We start from the raw sequence: 26,734 nt of genomic DNA, 5'->3' as shown, positions 1-26,734 counted from the left end.
GATGTTTATTATTTTGGCCCATCATTTTTCAAGATACAGATACGCAAGACGGAAAAGATGAACGAATACACATACTCTGAACTATACATTGGTATGTAATACAAATACAAGGTACAGTTCAATATAATATAATAATCATCAGCTGTAGTATAAATATTACTAGAATACTCAATAATGTGCAATGCAAATGTCACTAATTTGGTCTGGCGACCTCTATAGTTTAAAAATGTTAATCAGGAGGATAACTTCTCGCGTAAGTAGAGGCCTTCTTTAATTGGTCGCGTTTTGATCTATTTCCAACAAAGTAACATTATATGAGCAAATGTCGTCTAGATCATTCATCCTTATAACCTAACAAAAAAAACTATTAAAATAAGTGCATTTTTTTCTTCACTTTCAGGAAAGATTTAAAGAATATTTCCAGATATGAAAAATTCTTTTCAAGAAACCGAGTTTAATTTATTATTCTTGATAACAATGAACTCTTTATTTGAAAATGAGATAAACTTGTGCATGTGAAAATGTAACTTGTGTGATAGCCGCCTTATAGATATACACAAATAAACTTCACAAATTACATCAGATAGTTTTGTTTCGTTTCCTCAGTTTTCCAGTTAAACTTGAGGACCAGTAATAATACATTTAACATTTAACAATAAATCTGGAAAATAATAGGCTATACTTATAGGCCCTCCTCAGTCTTGGAAGGCCTTAATTATTTACAATGTAGACAAAATAAAATGTGTGGATATATTTTGAAAAGTAAGCCCCAATCCACAGGAAGGTAAGATATAAATTAGGTTCCTGGATACGTTGGAATTACTTATTGTAGGTTATAAAATCGGAACTGCCCTAGATTTACCATTATATTTCAGGACGTTGATTGGTTTGCGTGGGCGTGTACTACAACACACTATTGTTTTTTTACGGTCAAATCGCGTTGGACCGCAGCCAAATAAAACGGTTTGTTTACTCATGTGACCTAACCAGCCTCGATTTCACTTCATAAACATTATGGCGAACGGTATGTAGCGGGGAAAGTAGCGTGCGCGAAAAAAAGAGAATGGGTTGGGTTTGCTCCTAGCCTGTACACTGGAAAAAAGATAGGATATTTTGTTGTTTACCAACAGTTGAAGGGCTGTTTATGATGGTCGATGCAGACATGTACATAGAGGAAACGAATCAAAGTTTCACTCCGTTTACACCCAGCGTAGATCACATTGCCTATCTGAACGATGATGTGGACTTCCCCTTCATTCACAGGGTTGACTCTGCAGAAATTATCTATCAACCACGGAGGAAGAAGGCTAAAATGGTTGGTAAATATCTTATGGGTGATGTGCTTGGAGAAGGTTCTTACGGTAAAGTAAAAGAAGTTTTAGATTCTGAGACATTGTGCAGGCGAGCCGTTAAAATTTTGAAAAGAAGAAAATTAAGAAAAATTCCAAATGGAGATCAAAATGTACAGAGGTAGGCCTATAGATAGAAATCAAATATTGTTTTTATGTTATTCTTCAGAACATTGAATTCCAGATCACACAAACACGCAACAGAAACAGATGGTGGGCTTGGTGGTAGGCTAGCCCTAGCTACTGACTGTAATCTAGTAGTGTAGGCCGATGTGATAGGCTATGCAAGAAAACATGGTTGTAGTTGATCACAACTTAATGTACCGTTCTATTTTGTTTTTGGCTATGAAGATTGGCAAAAAATAAATAAATAAATGTTGCTGAATTCATCATTCGAATATAAAGTTGATAATATCACTGTGAAATATTGATTTAATAATAATAATTGTTTGTATTTTATATATTATTATTATTTTTTTGTTTTGAATAGTTTCTTTCAGTGTAGGACCCACTCAATAGTACCTATGTATGGAAATATCCTAATCCTATTGAACACTGCAATTTGCTTTTGTGTAAAAATGCAATTCTTGTAAAAACCAAAATACAGTACAACATGCAAATAACTTTCCCACATGAGTGGTTTTATTGATTTCTAAAAAAATGTTGTTGATCAAAGCAGACATTTCAATAAAGAAACCCACCTGCCCCTCCCACTCAAACATTCACTGGCCAGTTATAATCATTTTTAGCATAATTTATAATCTAGAATATTCTATTCACATGCATTCCAAAATGAGTAACCAGCGGCAGCACTGTGCCTTCCACCCCTCTGAATCCGTTGTTAGCTCTCTTCTTGCAATGATTATTGATTTTTCCACTAATCATGGTGAATCAGCTGACTTGCCTTATTCACCTTTCTTTACTCCTTCAGAATCTGTCTAGCTCTTTTTTTGCATTGATTATGGACTTTTTTCCACATCAAATGGTATTCCAACAAGTCGACTCGCCTCATCCTCCTACTCTCCCTTCCTTACTCCCCCTCCCTTTTCTCCTTACTCTCCCTCTCTCACTTCCTTACTCCCCCTCCCTTTTCTCCTTACTCTCCCTCTCTCACTTCCTTACTCCCCTTCCTCCTCTCCTTATTAATCCTCACTTCTCCTTATTTCTTTCCTCAATCATCCTCCAACTCTCCCTTTCTCATCCTCCTTACTCTTCCTCATCCTCTTTACTCCCCCTACCTCTTGTCCCTCCTTCCTCCTCTTTACTTCCACCTCCTTACTTCCCTTTCTTCATCTTCCAATACACACCTTCCTTTCCCTCCTTTCTCCTCCTTACACCCCTTCTGCCTCTCCTTATTCCCCTCCTTCATCCTCCTTAATCCAGAATCTGTCTTTAGCACTAAATTGATTAATCAATTGTATTTTTTAACCTATCATTTATCAAATGAGATCAGAGCTGACGTCCATGTTGCAAGAGCATATACAGGAACAGCTTTTATATTTGTCATATTGCAGTAAAATAAAATATCTTGGAAGTCCATTTAACGTTTGAACCAAATCTATTTTAGCTGTAGATGATTGCAGTAGATAGCTTAATTTCCGTCATTACCAGCTTATCATAAATTTATTAAAGTGCTGACATCAATAAAATGTTATTACATACAAATAGATTTTGCTTTTTTATAGATTTCCTTTTTAAAGTAACTATTTATACAGTAATGTATACTTTTTTAAATAATTAGCTTAAAGTTTTAAGGGAAATTGTTTTTTTTTAATTTGTAATTATACTATAAAAGAAAACTGAACGAATGAATTATGCAATCTGGGGTCTCACTTTTTACATACTTTATTTCCTGGTTTCATCATTAATTATCTTTATAAACATAGTTTAATTATGTGATGAATATGTATTCATTCATATTCATTATTTTCGCTAACTGTGACAAAAATAAAGATAAAAATAAAAATTTGATACAAAACATAAAGAAATAATTTTTTTTTGTGGATACAAATAGTTGTCATTTTGTGATAGTTTATTGTTTGAATATTACGTACTAAACAAAATGAAGCATGTCATTTTGGAAACAGGAAAATTGACATTTATATCTAGAATTTCTGACCCCTTTGAAAAAACCCAAATAATATCTGTAAGTACACTGAGTAAAATAAATATACTATATATTCATTGCATATATTGCATAAAATAACATGTAATATCATTATGGTACAGCAAACAGTGAATTTTAATAGTACGTACGGCATCCATTTTAAATTATATAAATTATTGGTAAATGCCACGCACATATACTGTATTTAAGAAGGACTCGATATTGGAATTTTTAGTTACTAGACTACCGGACTAATTAATTGTAGGAAGCAAGTTTGACTAGCTTAATTGTTACTAGACATTGTACAATGCCAGACTAGTGTTTGTTAGCCAAGATTTAAGTTTAAACTGATCCATGTGTAAGCACCTCATATCTGGTGGAATGGAAGTGTGTTCAATAAACCGTATCCATCACTAAAAGTAGTATGAATCACTGAATTTACATTTTTACGTTCTTTTAAAGTTAAAATGAGATAGTTAAAAAAATATATAAATTACTGAATAGTTTACAACAAAAACTTTTAAAAGTTTTCCTAAATTACAGTATTTTTTTAGCTATTCTTGTTTTGTGTGTACTTATAAATAATAATTATTGATAATTTTGTATATGAATTTTTTTTCAGTTACCGGTAAATCACAAAATATCTTGATTCACAATTGTCATGAAATATGATAATAATTTTTTCATAATGTTTACATACCATTACTAATATTTCTCCATGGTCAAACTGTATGTATTTAAATGCCAACTGTTAAACGCGGAGGTTATTGACATTATTATTATTTACAAGTCATGTGACAAGCCCTGGGGGTAAATTGTGCAGCCAACTAGAAAACTTAACTATATTCCTGACCCAGTTAAAACAGTCAATATTTACTTGAAAGGATGTTTCTTATCATTGAAACTCAAGACTGTATTCCGCATGATTTTCACCTATTGATAACAAACCTGTTACATAATCCATTTACGAAAACATTTATTGATTTTAAAGAACTTTTCTTGCAAAGCTTAGGTACTATCAGAATTAATGTATGTTAGGTTTAGTGCATACTCAATTTTAACATTTTATTTTCTTTTTTAAGTGAAGGTGTTAATTGTACTACTACCTACAGTAGGCACTGGATCATTATTGTCAATTAAACATGGCCTCTAGCCAAACACTGGATCATAAATGACCAATAAATTTAATGTAAATATAGCTATCTTTAAGACAGCCATTGAGACTCTATGACCCTGTACTAGGTGTACAAACAACTAGGCCCACGTTCCTACATAAATGTAATCTTGCAAAATATATTTTAATATTTGTCTTTGTACTGTTTGTTTTAATATCCGTATCCCATAAAATCTATGGTAAAACTTTCTAGAGTAGCATCCACTGTTCAATAGATATAGCATGCTACAGTGAGTACTACATTAATGGAATAAGCTAGCTACTGTAAGCTAGTATTTCCACTACAGTATGTGAATTTATTTGTACGATTCGTACATTTTCGCAGAGAAAAACAATATTCTACCGTTTTATTATTTTCTGCTACAAGAGCAAATAGCTGAACTTTTTATTTCAAAAACTCTGTTAAGTGCATTATTAATAATAGGCCCTATAGAAGAAATATTTACAATCATGACCAAGAACTTGAATATTATTAGCCTGGCCCTGTTTAATTGATAATAGAATTATCAATCATGCTATGATATGATATTTAATAAGCAAATGTACATAGGAGAGAACTGACCTGTTGTGTAAACAATAACACTGGCTTTCTTTCAATGTTGTTGTTGTTGTGTTTATTATCTCATTTTGGCCCCTGGATCAGGTTACCTCCTCATTTTGGCCCCTGGATCAGGTTACCTCATTGTCTTGTACAGGATGCTACTGCCATTACATCCTTTTGTATACAGCCAACCCTGGATTTTTGTATGTTGTGTTTTAAAGGTATTTCAAACATATGACTTCAAGTGAAACATTACCTATTTTACTTCATATTCTTTTCAATTATTTACCAATATTTAATACAAACTAATCAAATTTCGTAATTTGTATCTAATAAGAAAGAAGGCAGTTTATCCAATAGACTACTGTATCATACCATGGACCTATAAATTAGAGGTCCATGATCATATTGTGGTTTCTGTTGTGGTTTTATGTGGTTCTTAATATCTTAATATTTAATTTTAAATCATTGATTTTTTAAACCAATCCAGCAGCCATAAAGGAGACCCTCATTGCCATTTCTCTCTAGTTTACTGTACAGTAATTACATAAAATAATAGGATTTCACACACTACAGTAAGTCTATTTCGTGCCTAACTTACCTGGATAAACTGACAATAGCCTGTGCTCTCCAGAGGGAGGACTTAGATACGAAGGTAAAAAATTCCTGGAACACCTCTGTACCATAATGGACTATTCCCACAACCATGCCCTTATGTGGATATGTTAGAACTTTTCACGCTGCTGCTCTAGCCCGCTACGTCCCATTAGGACTACTCAATCAGAAGCTAAAGCAAGCAGCAGTTATAGTTCTAAGGACAGACAGTTTTGTGAAAATGGAAACTCCACTATGATTTATTGATTCCAGCTGCTACAGTGGACCCAAAAAACGGCTGGGAAAGAGTCTATTAGGACATGTCATGCTAAAATTACAAATCCCTATATTCACTGTCAGTGTCAGATATTCATTGAATTATTATCGAAACAGTCAATTAAAGTTTGTGTTTGTAATAGGATACTTCACAATTGAAATATCTAGGGTGATGAAGTGACCCCCAGATTTGACCTTAGCAATAAAATTAACTAAAGTGACAGAAATTGAGTATTCACTTCTGTAACAAAAAAGTAATATTTATTCACATATAAAAAATGAAAAGAAACCCAAAAACCATTGTCTGACAGACAATTTAAGTATTTGTTGCTTTAAATTACATTTTTTCAGGTAAAATAACTATCTATTATGTGACAATAAAATGACACATTCAAAAACATTTGAAATAAAAAATATTTTTCAATAAGCGAGCAGCGTTTTTTGTAAGAAATATTTCTTGTTACTTTTGTATCTAAGCCCTTCCTCTGGAGAGCATAAGCTATTGTTGGTTTATCCAGGTAAGCTGGCACTCATCATAGACTACTAACACCACTATTGGATTGTGTAATTTATTATCTTTGTGGTCATGGTTTTCTCGGCCTCTGATCTCCAGTTATCCAAAATACGAAAGAGAACTTTATCTCATATAAAAAATATACAAATCTTCAGTGATTTGTAATAGAGTTACAGTAGTTTTAATTATTTATAAATTTAATTATTTTTCCATCGTTCAAATATCCAAAATATTCAGTATCAAATTTCAGTATATTTAAATGTTTTGCAATGCATACCTGTAAACGATACAGAATTTTAAAAATTACTAGAACAAAAGTTGACAGCTGAACGAATGTTAATAAATAATTAATATAATATTTTTGTTTTATTTTTGCTTATCAGTATTAGTTATTGACTGAGCAGTTAAGGTAGTTTAACCAACCAAAGGTTTGAGGATCACTCACTCCATGGTTCTGGTATGTTTGTGTATACTTTAAAGAACCTGTAAATTTAAGACGAGTACAAAGAGATGCAGCTACTATTTTAAGAGAGAGATTGGGGGCTGCAATGACAATCCATGATGTGACCCTATGGAGAAGCATGTAGTTGAAAAGTGCTAACCATGTCCACATTTGTAATCTGCCATGAGATTACATGATAAGGCGCAATAAACATATTAATTATATATGTATACTCTAATTTACTGCTAGACCTTAATCAATTGGTTTTTAATTTTAAAGTGAAAAGAAAGGACAATTATTGGTTGTTGGAAATAATCATTTTTTTTATGTAATAAACTTTCAACTTGTCATTCAAGATGCATTTTATCTTAAGTTTCATATTCCTGCTGGTCTTGGATATTTAATATTTAATAATAGTAATATCGTATGTTCGTATTTATACTACATGGTGATGAAAGATCACACAGCTGAAGTCCAAGCACTTGTGTGGACACCCTACAATAGTACAGCAGTATCTCAAGAACCTCTCTCCCAAATTTTATAGAAGTTCACATGTATTCTTTCTTGCTATAGTGTATGCAGTCTTTTTTATAACATATAAATAATATAGTCACGAACAAGAAAGAAAGGGTGGGAACAACCGGTTGCTAGTACGTCTTACTTTACCGATGCATGTCCGGAAATTAGGTACCTACTGTTAGTTTCCTGGCTTATACTTCGAAAGATTTTGACTAGATTAGGAAAGCTTAAGTTATCTCTTTTCCAAGTCTTCCTTGGTATCATTTTTTTGTCAAATTGCTATTGAATTCAAAAGCTCCTGTACAGTATAAACCCATTAATTGCTTTTCAATGACTTCCTGAATGACTATGCAGTTATTAAAGGTACAAGAAAACTGATTTAATCAAGACTATGCAGTTATTAAAGGTACAAGAAAACTGATTTAATCAAGACTATGCAGTTATTAAAGGTACAAGAAAACTGATTTAATCAAGACTATGCAGTTATTAAAGGTACAAGAAAACTGATTTAATCAAGACTATGCAGTTATTAAAGGTACAAGAAAACTGATTTAATCAAGACTATGCAGTTATTAAAGGTACAAGAAAACTGATTTAATCAAGACTATGCAGTTATTAAAGGTACAAGAAAACTGATTTAATCAAGACTATGCAGTTATTAAAGGTACAAGAAAACTGATTTAATCAAGACTATGCAGTTATTAAAGGTACAAGAAAACTGATTTAATCAAGACTATGCAGTTATTAAAGGTACAAGAAAACTGATTTAATCAAGACTATGCAGTTATTAAAGGTACAAGAAAACTGATTTAATCAAGACTATGCAGTTATTAAAGGTACAAGAAAACTGATTTAATCAAGACTATGCAGTTATTAAAGGTACAAGAAAACTGATTTAATCAAGACTATGCAGTTATTAAAGGTACAAGAAAACTGATTTAATCAAGACTATGCAGTTATTAAAGGTACAAGAAAACTGATTTAATCAAGACTATGCAGTTATTAAAGGTACAAGAAAACTGATTTAATCAAGACTATGCAGTTATTAAAGGTACAAGAAAACTGATTTAATCAAGACTATGCAGTTATTAAAGGTACAAGAAAACTGATTTAATCAAGACTATGCAGTTATTAAAGGTACAAGAAAACTGATTTAATCAAGACTATGCAGTTATTAAAGGTACAAGAAAACTGATTTAATCAAGACTATGCAGTTATTAAAGGTACAAGAAAACTGATTTAATCAAGACTATGCAGTTATTAAAGGTACAAGAAAACTGATTTAATCAAGACTATGCAGTTATTAAAGGTACAAGAAAACTGATTTAATCAAGACTATGCAGTTATTAAAGGTACAAGAAAACTGATTTAATCAAGACTATGCAGTTATTAAAGGTACAAGAAAACTGATTTAATCAAGACTATGCAGTTATTAAAGGTACAAGAAAACTGATTTAATCAAGACTATGCAGTTATTAAAGGTACAAGAAAACTGATTTAATCAAGACTATGCAGTTATTAAAGGTACAAGAAAACTGATTTAATCAAGACTATGCAGTTATTAAAGGTACAAGAAAACTGATTTAATCAAGACTATGCAGTTATTAAAGGTACAAGAAAACTGATTTAATCAAGACTATGCAGTTATTAAAGGTACAAGAAAACTGATTTAATCAAGACTATGCAGTTATTAAAGGTACAAGAAAACTGATTTAATCAAGACTATGCAGTTATTAAAGGTACAAGAAAACTGATTTAATCAAGACTATGCAGTTATTAAAGGTACAAGAAAACTGATTTAATCAAGACTATGCAGTTATTAAAGGTACAAGAAAACTGATTTAATCAAGACTATGCAGTTATTAAAGGTACAAGAAAACTGATTTAATCAAGACTATGCAGTTATTAAAGGTACAAGAAAACTGATTTAATCAAGACTATGCAGTTATTAAAGGTACAAGAAAACTGATTTAATCAAGACTATGCAGTTATTAAAGGTACAAGAAAACTGATTTAATCAAGACTATGCAGTTATTAAAGGTACAAGAAAACTGATTTAATCAAGACTATGCAGTTATTAAAGGTACAAGAAAACTGATTTAATCAAGACTATGCAGTTATTAAAGGTACAAGAAAACTGATTTAATCAAGACTATGCAGTTATTAAAGGTACAAGAAAACTGATTTAATCAAGACTATGCAGTTATTAAAGGTACAAGAAAACTGATTTAATCAAGACTATGCAGTTATTAAAGGTACAAGAAAACTGATTTAATCAAGACTATGCAGTTATTAAAGGTACAAGAAAACTGATTTAATCAAGACTATGCAGTTATTAAAGGTACAAGAAAACTGATTTAATCAAGACTATGCAGTTATTAAAGGTACAAGAAAACTGATTTAATCAAGACTATGCAGTTATTAAAGGTACAAGAAAACTGATTTAATCAAGACTATGCAGTTATTAAAGGTACAAGAAAACTGATTTAATCAAGACTATGCAGTTATTAAAGGTACAAGAAAACTGATTTAATCAAGACTATGCAGTTATTAAAGGTACAAGAAAACTGATTTAATCAAGACTATGCAGTTATTAAAGGTACAAGAAAACTGATTTAATCAAGACTATGCAGTTATTAAAGGTACAAGAAAACTGATTTAATCAAGACTATGCAGTTATTAAAGGTACAAGAAAACTGATTTAATCAATTCTTGCTATTATCTGTCAGAGCATTATGAATGTTTATGAATTATGAACAGTCAGAGAATAATGGATGCTTACTGTACATTATTATTTCTCTAGCTAAAATTAGTTTTTTTTTGTTTTTTGCTTTCATGTAATGTACATATTGACCATCCAGACAGGTTGTTTATTCTGACGACCATATTGTAGGGAATTTGCAATGCTTACATGGAATTATATCTCAGGGTGGGCTTATTCCTGAGTCAATGCGAGTCACATGGATCATTTTTGTGATGGGATTACTGTATATGTCAGGGTGGTGGGCTTATACAGTATGTCAAGGTGGTGGGCTTATTCCTGAGTCAGTATAGTTAGTATTAGTAATAGTGTTTATTTACTAAAGTACTAATACAGCAACAAAAATGATTAACTAGTTTATACCTTATCACCATGTCAATTATTTTGTTGTTGACAATCAAGATTAAGTATTACTGTATTAATCAATTGACGTCATGATCAATGGCATGGAATAACAATAAAAAATCATCGTTATCTTTATGTCTTATTTTTATATCGTTTTTGGTTATTTTCCAAGCCTTTATACATAAAACTGACTGTTTTAATAAATAGTTGTTTTTCATATTTATGATTTTAATTATTTAATAAGAATATTAATATACTAACAAATATTTATTAACAATTTCTGGTCTATTTAAACTACAGTTTTAGTAAATTCTAATATGCAACAGACCACCAGTAAGAAAATATGCTACAATGAGATTATATTATAATATTATTAGTATTCTCTTCTGTAGGAAGAAGAATGTAATTAAGAATGACTGCTTGTTTGCATTGTATTTTTAAAATGTCAATTTTTAGATTTGAATGTGTACTAAATGTCATTTCTCAGTATCACCAATTACCCTTTGGAAACAGATGCACTGATATATGTTTCCTTGGTAACATGTTTTAAATAATGTAGAACCAGCTCAGCCACCTTGTGTCTTATGGGAGTGATTACTACACTGTGCTGGCCTCACATTCATCAAATCATGCTTCCTAGAATATCAGGCACACCTGGATCAAGCAGTGTAAAATGTGCCCTACATTCTTTATTACCAACACAATAGCATCAGTTTATTCTAATAATATTCCGTCAAAGTTAATTCTGTCACATTAAATTGGAAAGCTCTTAATATTTAAGATTTAATATGTTAACAGCGATTAATATTAATATTGATAGATACGGTAATAATAAATATTAATAATACTATATTGTGTACAAAAACAAGAGCAAATAAAAAGAGAAAAACAGTGGAAGGAGTAAAAAGAGAAAAACAGTGGAAGGAGTAAAAAGAGAAAAACAGTGGAAGGAGTAAAAAGAGAAAAACAGTGGAAGGAGTAAAAAGAGAAAAACAGTGGAAGGAGTAAAAAGAGAAAAACAGTGGAAGGAGTAAAAAGAGAAAAACAGTGGAAGGAGTAAAAAGAGAAAAACAGTGGAAGGAGTAAAAAGAGAAAAACAGTGGAAGGAGTAAAAAGAGAAAAACAGTGGAAGGAGTAAAGAGAGAAAAACAGTGGAAGGAGTAAAGAGAGAAAAAGAGTGGAAGGAGTAAAAAGAGAAAAACAGTGGAAGGAGTAAAAAGAGAAAAACAGTGGAAGGAGTAAAAAGAGAAAAACAGTGGAAGGAGTAAAAAGAGAAAAAGAGTGGAAGGAGTAAAAAGAGAAAAAGAGTGGAAGGAGTAAAAAGAGAAAAACAGTGGAAGGAGTAAAAAGAGAAAAACAGTGGAAGGAGTAAAAAGAGAAAAACAGTGGAAGGAGTAAAAAGAGAAAAACAGTGGAAGGAGTAAAAAGAGAAAAACAGTGGAAGGAGTAAAAAGAGAAAAACAGTGGAAGGAGTAAAAAGAGAAAAACAGTGGAAGGAGTAAAAAGAGAAAAACAGTGGAAGGAGTAAAAAGAGAAAAAGAGTGGAAGGAGTAAAAAGAGAAAAAGAGTGGAAGGAGTAAAAAGAGAAAAACAGTGGAAGGAGTAAAAAGAGAAAAACAGTGGAAGGAGTAAAAAGAGAAAAACAGTTGAAAGAGTAAAAAGAGAAAAAGATCAAGAATCAAAAAGATTCGTCTTCGGTTTTGACGTACGGCCTAAAATTATAAAATAATTAAAAAGTGATCAAAAATTGGGATCCTGGTCCGTATTGCCTCCAAAAAAATTCACTGGCCTGTACTATGAAATGTTGCTGTTTAAAAATAAGACATCCTGTAGTTGGTCATGGCTGTTGGATGTAGAATTGAAAAAAATAAAAAACACAAACAAATATCTACAAAATATAATTTCCTAGGCAGGAATGGTAACCAACCGAAAACGTCAAAGCAAGAACGTCCTTCTAAAACCTTTTTACCCGAGTCATTATCATTTCGAGAACCATCACCTACACTTCCTAGAGGGAAGAGAACGAAGCGAGCTCTCCCTCTAGTTAATAGAAGCTAAATAGAACTTATACTGTGCAATTATAACTTAGATACTAAACGACATGTGGTACAAAATGAACCAATCAAATGGCAGGGATTCACTCAGGTGTGTTATAACATATGTACTTTCTTGTAATTGTATTTTTAACTTTCTTCTGTAGTATGACCTCTGCTAACCCTTATAAATCAGCATTCTGTACTTGTCTTCCACTTTATACAGTAGTATCTTTAACATTTTACAGTATAATTTTTCTCCTTAAAATTTGATTATGTAAGTCAGTATAGCTACAATACAAAAATGCCCAAAGCATACAATTTGCACTTTGCTACTCTTCTTGAATGTTAAATAATGAATAATCAATGTCTGAATGGGAATCATAAACTGATCTTCTAAACTTGCGACCTTTTTATAATTTCAATCCTACCCACCTGTTTCAAAAATGTATTATAAATATAGATAATTTATGTACTCATTTCATTCTCATTTATTTATTCGACATCATGTCCTGGGACCTCAAAAGCAACAGAGTCACCATAACATGAAATGTCTGGGGCCCCAGAAGAACTTAACTACATAAAATTAAAAATAATTATTCAGTTCAAAATAGCAATCCCAGTATTTCCACAAGCTGTTGATGATGGTGGTTGTTTAGACGCTCCCACTAGAGGGTGTCGTTTTTGGATTATACCATTTGTGCAGAGTACAGTTAGTGTTCAATGAATTTAACCTAAAACCCTTTTACTTTTCGAGATATCTCGCTCTGGTTTATCAGGTATACAGCACTCGTAGACTGCCAACACCACTGTTGGTTTGTGTAAATGATTTCTATATTCCCTTCAATTTGTGAATTTCTGTTCATACTTCAGTTTTTAAATCTCTGAACTCATAGATTGATATTAGACTCATTTAAAACATATGCTGGCTTTTCATCAGCTAGGCCTAAGCCCATAGTAAGTGCGGTTAGAACATGAACGCTGACTCATTACATCAGGATTATGTTTGGCATGGTCCGACAATTACTGTAATTCTATTTGATTACTAATATATTATATTATGATGTAGTTGTCTTTGTTTAAGAAAAAAGTACCACAAACCACTAAATCCTAGAATAGATAGTTTTAAAACAATCGCCAACAATTCTTTTCTCAAAGCTTAGTATAAAACAGCTGATATTTTTGTTTTTATTTTATTTCATCATCAGCCTACAGTGACCATACATCATCAGCCTACAGTGACCATACATCATCAGCCTACAGTGACCATACATCACCATGAACAGGGTTGAAAGACATCAAATATAATATAATGTACTGTACATGCAAAAATCAACAAATAACATACATAACATATTAGTGACATTAAACAAAACTTTATGACGGAAACAAGAAAGCAAAATAAAAAAAAATATCAACAGAACCATCAACTTTACACAGTGAGTGGTATACCTTTAGGCAGACGATTAACAAAACCATTTTTAGTAATATTCCCCTTGATATATATATTTAATGCAAAAATGATGACATTTCAATTTAGCAAGTTATGTTTTTTTTATTTTAAAATTTATCACATTAATATTTTTTTGCTCTGTTTGTTCATATTTGGAATATTATATTTATTATTTATTTGTTGCCAGGTCTGAAAAGAAATATGTTTATGTGTATCTTAAATTTAAAATGAGAATTAAAGTAATTTTGAATTAGTTAATTATTTATAAGGCATTTTATAATAGAGTGGGCGAACAGATACTAACAATAAACCAGTCAGAACAAGAATCAGTTTATTATTCACAGGAAATAAAAACAAAATTAACTGGATATAAAAAAAAGTATAATATGTAATATTTTAGATGGAATTTCAAACTTTGTAGTATGAAAAATGAAAAGTAACATTTTATGTAAACAAGTAAAAGATTTTTTTATGTTGGGCAGCCCAAAAATAAATGAAATCACAGTTGTGATTTGACTGTACGTCAAATTTATTTATATATTATTATTTATTCTTTATACTGGGTGCTCTGAGGGCCCAGTTATGATCAGTGGCTGTGAGTGGCAATGGCTGTGTGTGTGCTAGTAGTACATTGGGGTAACCCCTACTTATCTCGATAGATGTACTAGGTTCTTTAAAGAGCTAGATGTGTACACTAGACCTACTGTACAGTACAAAGTCCTTAAATTAGAGAAGACTCGTTCTACCACCAGAACCATGGAGTGAGTGAGGCTCGAACCCTTGCTGATGTTAAATTGTAATGTATGTATTTATGAGTTTAGTGTCAAGATGAAGTGTGTTTTTGGAGATGATGACCATTGGAAATCATTAGTTTATTTTTGATTATCATTGGAGATAGAAGTAATCAGGTTGTAATTATAGATTCTACAGTCTTTCATGGTCATCTAGAAACACAACCAGTCCTTACTTTGTAATCAATCAACAGAACAAGAATTAATTTACAAAACATAATTTAGTTTAGCGCCGGGAGAATTTTTGTTCGCAATTACCGTAGCTATACTATGTTCACATAACAATTTTTCATAATAAACAATTTGTTTTTGTGTCAAAATATTTGTTGGTTAAGTTGTTAGTGAGCTGCTGTGAACTGTGATTGTAAAGTTATCGTAGCAAGCTGGTAGTTCTCACTGGTCAGCAATCGGTTGATGACGTTGAATATGATTATATTAATGGCAAAAATGATGGTCACGTAATGTTCTCTGTGAGGAGGAGTGTGACATATTAAATGAATTAATGCATAATATTACATGTTTTTTATTAAATTGGTGAATATGTAGGCATATCAATCGTAAGATTTTATTTTTCTCTGGCCTTTACAGATTATATGATTTTATAATAATATAGTATGTGTTTATTCAATGATTTAATTCTATATCATTTGAAAATTTGTGCTGAAAAATCGTTAATAAAATAAATTTTATAAATTCAAGTGTAAAGGCAAATAGTCTATTGAAACATTGTACTGGGTTGTCTGCATGATATACTGGCTGTGTATAAGCCCATCCTGGGGTATATACCTCTCCCTAATATGGACAATACTGCTCAATAACATTTTTTTGTATTTAAAGTTAAAAATATTATACAATCATGAATTGTTGAAATTATACCGGTTGCATAATATTTGTATAATAGTTATTTTGTAATTTATTTGGAAGTTGCTAAGGAAATGGAGGTAATTTATTTACACTGTTTAGCAAAACCTGTTTATTTTTCACATTGCAAGGCCATGGCACTATACACTAAACAGTAGTCTGAAGTTAGGATCCTTATACATAATACCAGAAATAAGTCTAAAACTTTGGTAGCGGTTTAAAAATAATAGTGGGTGAGTGAGTCGGTGGCCGAGCAGTTAAGAGAGTGGAACCGTAATTACGTAGCCATACCATCCACAAGGTTTGGAGGCTCGCTCGCTCCATCATTCTGGTGGTAGAACGAGTCTTCTCAGATAAGGACTATAAACCGTAGCTCATGTACACTTTAAAGAATCTACAATAACTAGTTCCTCTGGGAGACCAGTTTTTAACAGAGGTGGTCGCCCAGTATAATAAATAAATAAATAATAACAAACATATTTGTCTAAAATCTTCAAATGCTGCAAAACAAGGCAAGTAACAATGACAAATATTCTGGAGACAAATAAAGTTAACTTTATTCCATAAAAATCATTACTTTTCCTCCTCCCTGATTGTTAGGTTTACTGTATGTTTGAAGAGTAGCATGCTGTACATAAATATTTGCTGCTAACGGTAATTTAAAATATGATCGAGTGACTAGCATTACATTAAAATTACATTCCATTCATACATACTGAAATTCATAACAGTAAATAATACTGTGATTCGTAATGGGAAAGGCAGCCAATTTCCATGGAATCTTAGTAGTAATACTAAGTGTTATTTCCCTTTCCTCTTGGAGTAGTTCCAGCAATGGGAGTAAACAATGGTTACCATTACATTCAATACACATTCTTATTGTTTAATAATTTAGCATGGAGTACTATGTATTTTTGTGCTTTTTACATTGTTATTGATTGTTTAGTGCTTAATAGATACACCATGCATTTTGCGCTATATAAATTGAACATTATTGTTATTATTAGTATTATGTATTCATCTATTTGTTTTTGTGTTTTTTTTTACAGAGAAATCAAATTACTACGTCGGTTGCACCATATAAACGTTATCCACCTAGTAGATGTTCTTCACAATGAGGAAAAACAAAAAATATATCCTTTTACTGCTTTATTATTAATAAATTTTACTGTGGGACGGTAAAGTGTAACATTTATCACATTATATGTAGTGAGTTAGATTTCAAATCTTTATGTATTCAAGCAGAGAGTACCATATTCATTCTGAGTATGGGAGTGAGCTGTAAGGCTGGGCATAATGCGTAGGGTAGCCAGTTTCGTATTCATTCTGAGTATGGGAGGGAGCTGTAAGGCTGGGTATAATATGTAGGGTAGCCAGTTTCGTATTCATTCTGAGTATGGGAGGGAGCTGTAAGGCTGGGCATAATGTGTAGGGTAGCCAGTTTCGTATTCATTCTGAGTATGGGAGGAAGCTGTAAGGCTGGGCATAATGCGTAGGGTAGCCAGTTTCGTATTCATTCTGAGTATGGGAGGGAGCTATAAGGCTGGGCATAATGTGTAGGCTAGCCAGTTTCGTATTCATTCTGAGTATGGGAGGGAGCTGTAAGGCTGGGCATATTGTGTAGGGTAGCCAGTTTCGTATTCATTCTGAGTATGGGAGGGAACTGTAAGGCTGGGCATAATGTGTAGGGTAGCCAGTTTCGTATTCATTCTGAGTATGGGAGGGAGCTGTAAGGCTGGGCATAATGCGTAGGGTAGCCAGTTTCGTATTCATTCTGAGTATGGGAGGAAGCTGTATAGGCTGGGCATAATGTGTAGGGTAACCAGTTTTGTATTCATTCTGAGTATGGGAGGGAGCTGTAAGGCTGGGCACAATGTGTAGGGTAGCCAGTTTCGTATTCATTCTGAGTATGGGAGGAAGCTGTAAGGCTGGGCATAATGTGTAGGGTAGCCAGTTTCGTATTCATTCTGAGTATGGGAGTGAGCTGTAAGGCTGGGCATAATGTGTAGGGTAGCCAGTTTCGTATTCATTCTGAGTATGGGAGTGAGCTGTAAGGCTGGGCATAATGTGTAGGGTAACCAGTTTCGTATTCATTCTGAGTATGGGAGGAAGCTGTATAGGCTGGGCATAATGTGTAGGGTAACCAGTTTTGTATTCATTCTGAGTATGGGAGGGAGCTGTAAGGCTGGGCCCAATGTGTAGGGTAGCCAGTTTCATATTCATTCTGAGTATGGGAGGAAGCTGTAAGGCTGGGCATAATGTGTAGGGTAGCCAGTTTCGTATTCATTCTGAGTATGGGAGTGAGCTGTAAGGCTGGGCATAATGTGTAGGGTAGCCAGTTCCTTTCCACGTCACCTTACCCTCCCTACAATACTATTCTAATCGTTATACAGTATATTTGTATCCAATTTTACTATATTTTATCAAAAGATTCTTAACCGGGATCAAACCTGAAAGCTTTTCCATACAATATATAATATTATATTATGTAAAACCTAAATAAATTCCTTTCATTTGATTGGACGAATATGGGTCACATGTTTTGCAATAGTACGCTTTTGTATGGAACGGTATTCATAAATCTTTATTACTAATAATCCACTATTACAATGGAGAAAAATTGATCCATGCTACACTAAACATGTTTATTATTATTTAGCCTCCACTACTATTGATTTCATGCTTGTAATGTATACTACTAAGTTTCCTCTTTATCGTACGAGTATTAATCCCTCTCTAATATAGGATGAATTTGAACATACTCTAAATCTTTGGTAAATCTATTATTAACGCAATCAAGTAATATAATCTCAGCCCTGCAATTTTTACCAAATTTTGTAACCTGGGACTATACTCAATTGTATCATGGTATATTGAATAAATTGTTGATTTATTAAAAGCACTAAACACGCATGTTTTTTATACTGAGTAAAACAAATATTTATTGCCGTGTACTAGTACTGTATATCTTGCAGAAATCGTTTCCACTTTTGTCACGTTAATTGCCTCCCACCCTAATCCCATCTGCAAATCTATAACAATTATAGTAGCAACATTTGCTGCCAGATATTGGGAAGCCAATAAAATGATAATTCTTTAGATATATCCCATTATCATGTCTACGACTGGTAAGCTTGTACAATTTACAACAACCGTCTCATAATGCATTTTGTAAAATGACAAGGTTATAAACATATTACAATTTTATACATATAAACTTTACTGAATATAGCATTTATACATATAAACTTTACTGAATATAGCATTTATACATATAAACTTTACTGAATATAGCATTTATACATATAAACTTTACTGAATATAGCATTTATACATATAAACTTTACTGAATATAGCATTTATACATATAAACTTTACTGAATATAGCATTTAAACATTTTTTTCTCAATGTTTCCGTTGCTTTAGGGCTGGTTTCATTTTGTCATCACCAATAATTTTAATTGTGAAATCTATACAAAATTATTAGTAATGTCATCTAGTTTGGTACAGTAAAACCTATTCTTTATGTTATCTCTTTAGTATTCCGGCGAAACCTCTATTATTTATTAAGAGGACACCTTTCCATTAAACGAACAAGGAGAAATTTATGTATTGACCAACCCCTATTCATAGTGCATTTTTTGGGTCCAAAAGGGGTTCTCTACTATACTGCATCTTGACAGTAATAGTAGGCTGACAAGTTGATATCTAGAATCTATACTCTGCAATAATTAAATCTAGCCCTGTTCTAGATGACAGTTCAGTAATATTTTGTGTTGTTTTTTCTTTAATAATTTATACGTATATAGTTATGGAATATTGTGTAGGTAACATTCAAGAACTTTTGGAAAGTTCAGGTAATAAGAGGTTACCTATATGGCAGGCACATGGGTGAGTAAGATATTGTTTTTTAATGTAACTTTGCTGGTGAGAATGGCCTGTCACGATAAATATGGTCCGGGGCCAAAATCGGTCCGGCCAGTTTTGGCTCTAAAATTGTGGCCAAAAGCAGTCCGCCACTGCCAAAATCGGTCCGGACTTTTCTTCTGTCGATTTTAATTGAATTACTAGGCCTATGATGCTGTTTTAAGTTGTTTGTGGCTAGAAAAATATCCCATGATATATATTAGTAAGTTATCTTGTCGGATAAATGCTATAAATAAATGTATCTTATCTAAAAACATGACTTAGGTGTTCACTCATATTTCAGCCTGCCACACACTCACACGAACAGGTATGAGACGCTGATATTGCCAGCTAGATTTTATTTATGATTGAGGCCTTTTTCCTTCCTCAGCCCAATCAATATTGGAAAATTATTTTATAATAATTGTATTGAATTGATATATTGATTGATTAACCATAAATAATTAATAAATTAAATGGTTTTTAACATCATGGGGAAACGAAGATGTTAAAAAAGAACAAAATGGATTAAAAACCGGCAGAGATACATACAGTATGTATTGTATACAAAAAGCCTAACAATTAGTACTAATTATTGATGAGTTACTACTAATAATGATAATAAAAAAAACAGGCTTAATTTATAATATTAAAGTAACAAATAAAACCCCGTAGTTTTCAATATAATGACTAATCATGGCCTTTTTTTTAACACTTTCACCGCCAGGCATTCAATAAAGGAAGTACCCCTCACCGCCAGCCATTTTAGATAAATTTACCTGTTTTTCAAAGCTCATAGCAAAGGTGTTTGTAATCAGAATAACATGCAATATACACTCAAATAATGAGATAGAAATAAACTTTCCAATGGTACCAAACACTTTATTGAAATAAAACTGTAATACCACATAATTGTACAAAGAACTTGGCTCACTTTTAGCACTTTAGGCTCAATCGGAGAACAAAGCAGAGATAATGAGGTTTTTAGCCTGGCTGCACCGTCTGTCAGTGTCACGTTTCTCAACCTATTCTACAAACTAGTCTAAGCCAGGCTAGCTAAATTATCTCCAATTATTTATTACATTTTATAAACCAGATTTAGGTACAAATATACCTTCATCATCTGGGGATAATAAATACTCATTTTCAGAGTCAGAGTCGGCAAATATTTCTGCAATTGCTTCCTCTGCAGTAAAGCACATTATGTTGTTTACGGATAGGACGCGATGTAGGCCAGCTAGGTCAATGGCACTAGGGGTTAATAAAGTATCAAAATATATGCGGTCCAGGTCGATTTGGATGTTGAAATTTCTATATGCGGTCCATATATACATGATCTAACAAATTGTGCAATAAAAAGCCAAAGATGGAAATTTCCGTCTTTGGCGGTCTGGCGCTGGGCATCGAAAGACGGAGATTTCCGTCTTTGGCGGTGAAAGTGTTAATGATATATACATTATGACTCATTTTGCGCACCATATATTTATAAGACCGGACCATATTTGGCGGCCAAAAACAGTCCTACTGCCCGGACCGATTTTATCCAGGCCGGACCAGTTTTGGCGGCCAAAATTGGTCCGGCCGGACAGGTTTGGCAGCCATAAATGGTCCCCCGGACTGATTTTGGCAGCCAAAACTGGTCCGCCGGACCGATTTTGGTGTGACAGGCCATTTCATTAATGATTAAGGCCTTTCCTGCATTCTTTTCAAAGTACTGTAAGATCTTGCTTCCCTTCTTTAACTTGTTGTAGCCTATCATTAGTATTATCTCCATCAATATCAAGATCAACAACACCATTACAGGAACATCATCATCATCTTATTATTATCAGTGTTTTCGTCATCATCATCACAAAAAAAAGTGTGATGTGCCCAAATATGGTAGTGATATGATCAAATATGGTAGTGTATATGACATATCCATATATGGGCACATAACATTTTGTTGTCACATAAAGTTTGATAGTGTAGACAGGGCTTTGAACCTGTACTAAAGTGAACATTAGATATTATCAGTGCTGTACTACATAATAATTTTCTTATGGTTTTGAATTGTCATCCTTCATTAATGCACTTATTTCTAATCACCATTATCCTAATTAAGTATATTTAAAATAAAGTGACAGTGTTTTAAATAACCAAGAATACATGCATATTAGAATTTTAACCTATCTGTATTATTATTCATTCAGGTATTTTGTACAGTTAGTTGATGGACTAGACTATTTACATAGCAGGGGTATAATTCACAAAGATATAAAACCAGGCAATCTTTTGTTGACCACCGACGGAACCTTGAAAATAACTGATTTTGGTGTGGCTGAAGTAAGTTATTATTTATAAAATATAATATAATGTAATTTTGTTTATAAACATGTTTTATGTATATAAAATAAATAATAGACTATATGTAAAAATATTTATGTGGAAATGCCTTCTCGGAAATAAATACCAGGCTTTATTATACATATCAAAGAAAAATAAAGAAACTATTATGCAATTTATATTTTGCTTAATAGTTTGTTTTTCTGCTTTTATTTCCTTATACAGTCTTTTTGGACAAAAGACTTGCAAATTGCAAATAACTTGTGTGTGGTACAATTGAAATTTCTAGTTTGATAGAGTTGAATATTCTCCTAATAGTGATTGTGATCTGCTTATTTGAATTTCCATACTGTACATTCACATAATGTGTTACTTTTGTAGGCCTTAGACCAGTTTACTAAGGATGATACATGTCGCACCAGTCAGGGATCCCCTGCTTTTCAACCACCAGAGATTGCAAATGGCAATGAGTTTTTCTCTGGATTTAAAGTAGATATCTGGTCATCTGGAATCACATTGTAAGCATATCCCTAACATTTTTTATGTTCTTCCACAAACTACACTGTGTCCGTTTTAAGTTTTAAGTTTATTTTCAACTAACGACAATTTGAAGAAAGTATATATGCCAGTTTAAGATGGTTAACAGGTTCTTTTGACTTTAAAGTATGGTTTATTAAGAGCCCCGTAATTTTAGGAAACCCTAATGTTCCAATTTAAAGATGTTTTAAAATGTTTTTGCATTTTGTATTTACTGCTGCCTTTAATGAATACCAATGTATATGTTTACAAATCTTAACAAAAGTAATGTGTGTTAAGAATTACCTATATAGTCAAGTTCAACATTTATTCCCAAAATCATTTGTTTTAATTTACAATGAGCTTTTGTTAAAAATTTTTGTACAGTAAAACTATGTAAAATAAGAAATGGATACTCAAAATAAAAAACTTTTAATGACATGCAATGCTTCAATTATATTTTTTACAAATGAAATCAAATTCTATATTAAAGACACTATTTCTTAAGAAAAAATCTTGTGGTTATTGCAATCGTACAACGGAAAATGCCTCTAATAAAAGGGCCATTTCTAGTTCAGTTAAATACAAAATGTAGCTAGCATTGTATTGCCTATTCTGTCACCAACAGATGACCAAAACTGACCACTTTTTTTTTTCTCACAGGTTCAATATTACGACTGGTCAGTATCCATTCGCTGGTGACAATATCTATAAACTATTTGAAAATATTGGGAAAGGGAATTTCACTGTTCCTGCAGACACTGGACAACCACTGACCACTCTATTAAATGGTAGGTCAAGTAGTTAATAAATACACTGTTTTTAATGAATACTTATAACACACCTACACCTGATTAGTTGATTACGTATCACATGCTGTGTATTATTTAGGTTCATCCTCATGATAGGGTGTATGTTGGGATTTTTCTAAACATTTATCCAAAAATCTAATCTAATCTAATCAAAAACCAGAGTGTGCAGTCTATATTGGCTCTATTCCACAGCCTTGACATTCTATTCAAGATCAAAACTGTGAATTAGAAATAAAGTTTATTCGAATAATATGTGTGTTATGAAACAGATAAATGTCCAAATCCATCTTTCAACTTAAAATATTCTGTCCATTGCACTCAACCATAATTTTAGCTTGAAACGATAACCTTTACCTTTTATCATAGGAATGTTAGAAAAAGATCCAGATGACAGGTTTCCTCTTGATAGGATAAAGCAACATCCGTAAGTATTGAATATTATTTTTCAATATAATATTGTTTATTATTTTGTATGGAGTGCTGTAGGATACAGGCCTTGGCAGTCACAGAGTGTAGCCCCTGCCAAGATAGCTCTCTGGCAAACTACCTGTTATTATATAATTTGTGTGTAGAAGACCAATGAAAAGACAATGAGATTGCTACTGCTCGTATGTGTAAATTTACCAGGGTTTTACTATGACATGGTTATTATTGAATTCCTATGCCTATTCTACCTATACTTATACAGAGACTTTTTTTGTAACTAGATGGGTGTTGAAGAAACACCCAAAAGATGGTGCTGAAGTATGTCTAGGACCCTTGCATGAATCAAATGACCCCCTGAGGAGTATGACGGTTGTCCCCTATTTGGAAAATCTCCACAACCCCTGTGAGTCCGAAGAGAGTATGGAAGAAGAAATTTATTACGAAGATAGCAAGATTGTCCAGTTTACTCATGCAGGTCCGTATAGAACTTCACATGTTGATCAAGGTAAGCGAGTACTTTACATTAATAATATTGTGTGCACTGTTAAAAAATATGGTCAACTGTTCAGACACGTCAATGCTCACGTATAGCCTGGTAAAAACGAAACATTGACGTCCGATTTGCTGGTGCCGGCCCAAAACCATGCTGGAACATTTGTGAAAGACAGGAAGTAGCCATTCAGTTTGTGTTCTCACTTGGAAAGCTCATTATATTTTGTTTTAGTTGATTCATTTTAGCTGCATAAATACCAGGTCAAATGTCAATGGCTCTAAATATCTGGTAATTAATTAATAAATATTTAGTAGTGTAGATTCTTTCCTTGCTACTCAATAATATGTATCATTACACTTACAGTGGAGGACAAGGTACCTGAAGAGGAACCTGCAGTCCCGCAGGTAAAAGAACCGAAGAAGAAGCTGTCTCGGTCAAGAAAACTCAGTGGCAACTGCAAACAACAATAGGCTCCAGGTCTCAGCAATTGGTAGTTACTATGCCTAGGCAAACAGCGCTCATACTCTGCGAGCAGTGATAGGCTGCAATAAAGAGTTTTAGTAAATATTAATAGTTCTAGGCCTAGGCAGATGTTGGTCTTGGTCTGAGCAAGCAAACAGTCCAGGTCATCTAAGGACAACAAGAGGCCAGATTGGGGAGTAGCAATACATAGTCATAAAGTATGCTAGTAGCATGTCTGTATTATATTGTATATAGTATAAATTGAAAAAAAGGAAGGTGTGTGTGAGAGAAAAGAAAATGCAGTTCATTGTTGTATGCGAGAAATGTGTGAGAAATAGATTCATTATTTGTGGCATTGATACCTAAACATGTGATTGCAGCCATTCCTGTTTTTAATAGTATTTTCAAAGTAATTTTTAAATAATTGTAAGTTATACAAAATATCCGATAATTTGAGATACCTTTTACCATAGTTAATATTTCCATACTCAGTCAGCTGTAGCTTAAAAACATTTTACTTAAGTTGAGTTTAGATGCGCATGCAACTGAGGGGAGACTTTAGTCAATAACAAACCAAAAATATAAAAAAAATATTAATATGGATAGTAGGAAGGACCTTTAATGCTCAATACTATTATCCGAATTTCTAAATTCAATGATATTTTGAATTCTTGTAATTATTACTTAGCATTTGTCTCTAGGTTTGCATTTGTAAACAAAGGCAAAAAAAAACACAGTTTAATTAAATAATTATTTTGTTTCCTCACCGATTTTCCCATCAACATATAAAATGTATAATTGTTTGCAAATGTTTGGTTTTAAACCGTGTTCTGTGTTATATATAGACGTTTATTTGAAAAGAGATTTAAAAAAGATTAACTATAATTTATAAATGATGATAAAAATATTTATTATGAATATTTGTTATGAGTTTATAATGAGTATCATATTATTTTCAACATTATCATTATGAATTAATATTCATATTGTATATTAGATTACATTTATTTTCCTAATTAAAGTTAAAATGAATATTCATTACCTAGCAAAAGTTGAATATTCATATATTATATATTCAAATTAGAATATAATGAATATTCATGTTTCCTATAACAAATTATATTGAGAGTTCTGTCATGGTCATTGGTACAAATTATAATAATAGATCTTATGCACATTACATTTATTTTCCCTATTAAAGTTGAAATGAATATTCATTCGTTATTTAGAAAATATTGAATATTCATTTAATATATTATAATGATTGTTCATAACTAATGAATATTCATATTAGATATTAATGAATTTACATGTTTTCTGTCAATAGTACGATTCTTAACAGTAGGTCACAGTGTTTAGAACCAAAAATGTTGAAAAAAAACTTATTTTATATGAAATTGAGTTATATGTTGGAAATTAGTTATATAGAGGTTTTAATTAAACATTTTTTTTCATTTATTAAAAAATATGACAAATATGTGCATTAACATGTCAAATGTTTTATATAGAAATAGTAGTTTATGAGTTGCAACATAGAAATGTAAGTGGAACATTATTATACACATACTAATGTATTTTTTATTACCAGTATCAGTCTCTCTGTTTATTACCATTAAAGCCTGCCTGCCTTGTATTCCCAATTTCGCATCAGTTGTGTGTGCGAGTAAATAATCTATTTTATCGGCAAAATTAAATTGCAAAATTGAGAAAATATTTTATAGTTATATTTTATTCTATTATTATATTATGCATTTTTAGAAAATAGGTAAAAAAATGACCAAAATTACCAAGATTTTGTTTTAATTCAATAGTGAGTTACAGGGACCTGCAGTAGGATTACTGGAATACTGTTATTTCCTTACCACCTACTTGTCATTATGTAGAGTAACAGATTACACAGTTACTCATACCATGGTGGAATCTCTAAATCTAATTCCACCATGCTCATACAAATCGATTGCTTAGTTTAACCCTTAAGGCCCATTTACACTAGGACGATAAATAGATAACCCTTAAGGCCCATTTACACTAGGA

The 26,734-nt window shown here is 32.2% G+C and overlaps 1 protein-coding gene across 1 annotated transcript; it reads left to right on the top strand.

The window, feature by feature from the left end:
• The first annotated feature begins 1,030 nt into the window (after positions 1-1,030).
• Positions 1,031-25,542, top strand: LOC140052297 (serine/threonine-protein kinase STK11-like). Its single transcript, XM_072097788.1, has 9 exons — positions 1,031-1,470; positions 16,810-16,893; positions 19,562-19,651; positions 21,859-21,991; positions 22,373-22,509; positions 23,171-23,298; positions 23,686-23,743; positions 24,027-24,250; positions 24,602-25,542. The coding sequence occupies exons 1-9, from the start codon at positions 1,145-1,147 to the stop codon at positions 24,706-24,708; spliced, it is 1,287 nt and encodes a 428-aa protein (XP_071953889.1). The 5' UTR covers positions 1,031-1,144; the 3' UTR covers positions 24,709-25,542.
• Positions 25,543-26,734: the final 1,192 nt, after the last annotated feature.

Source organism: Antedon mediterranea, chromosome 6, assembly GCF_964355755.1.
Source record: "Antedon mediterranea chromosome 6, ecAntMedi1.1, whole genome shotgun sequence".
Lineage (NCBI taxonomy): Eukaryota > Metazoa > Echinodermata > Crinoidea > Comatulida > Antedonidae > Antedon > Antedon mediterranea.
The sequence above is the reverse complement of the archived record's forward strand: the minus strand, read 5'-3'. Positions and strand labels throughout refer to the sequence as shown.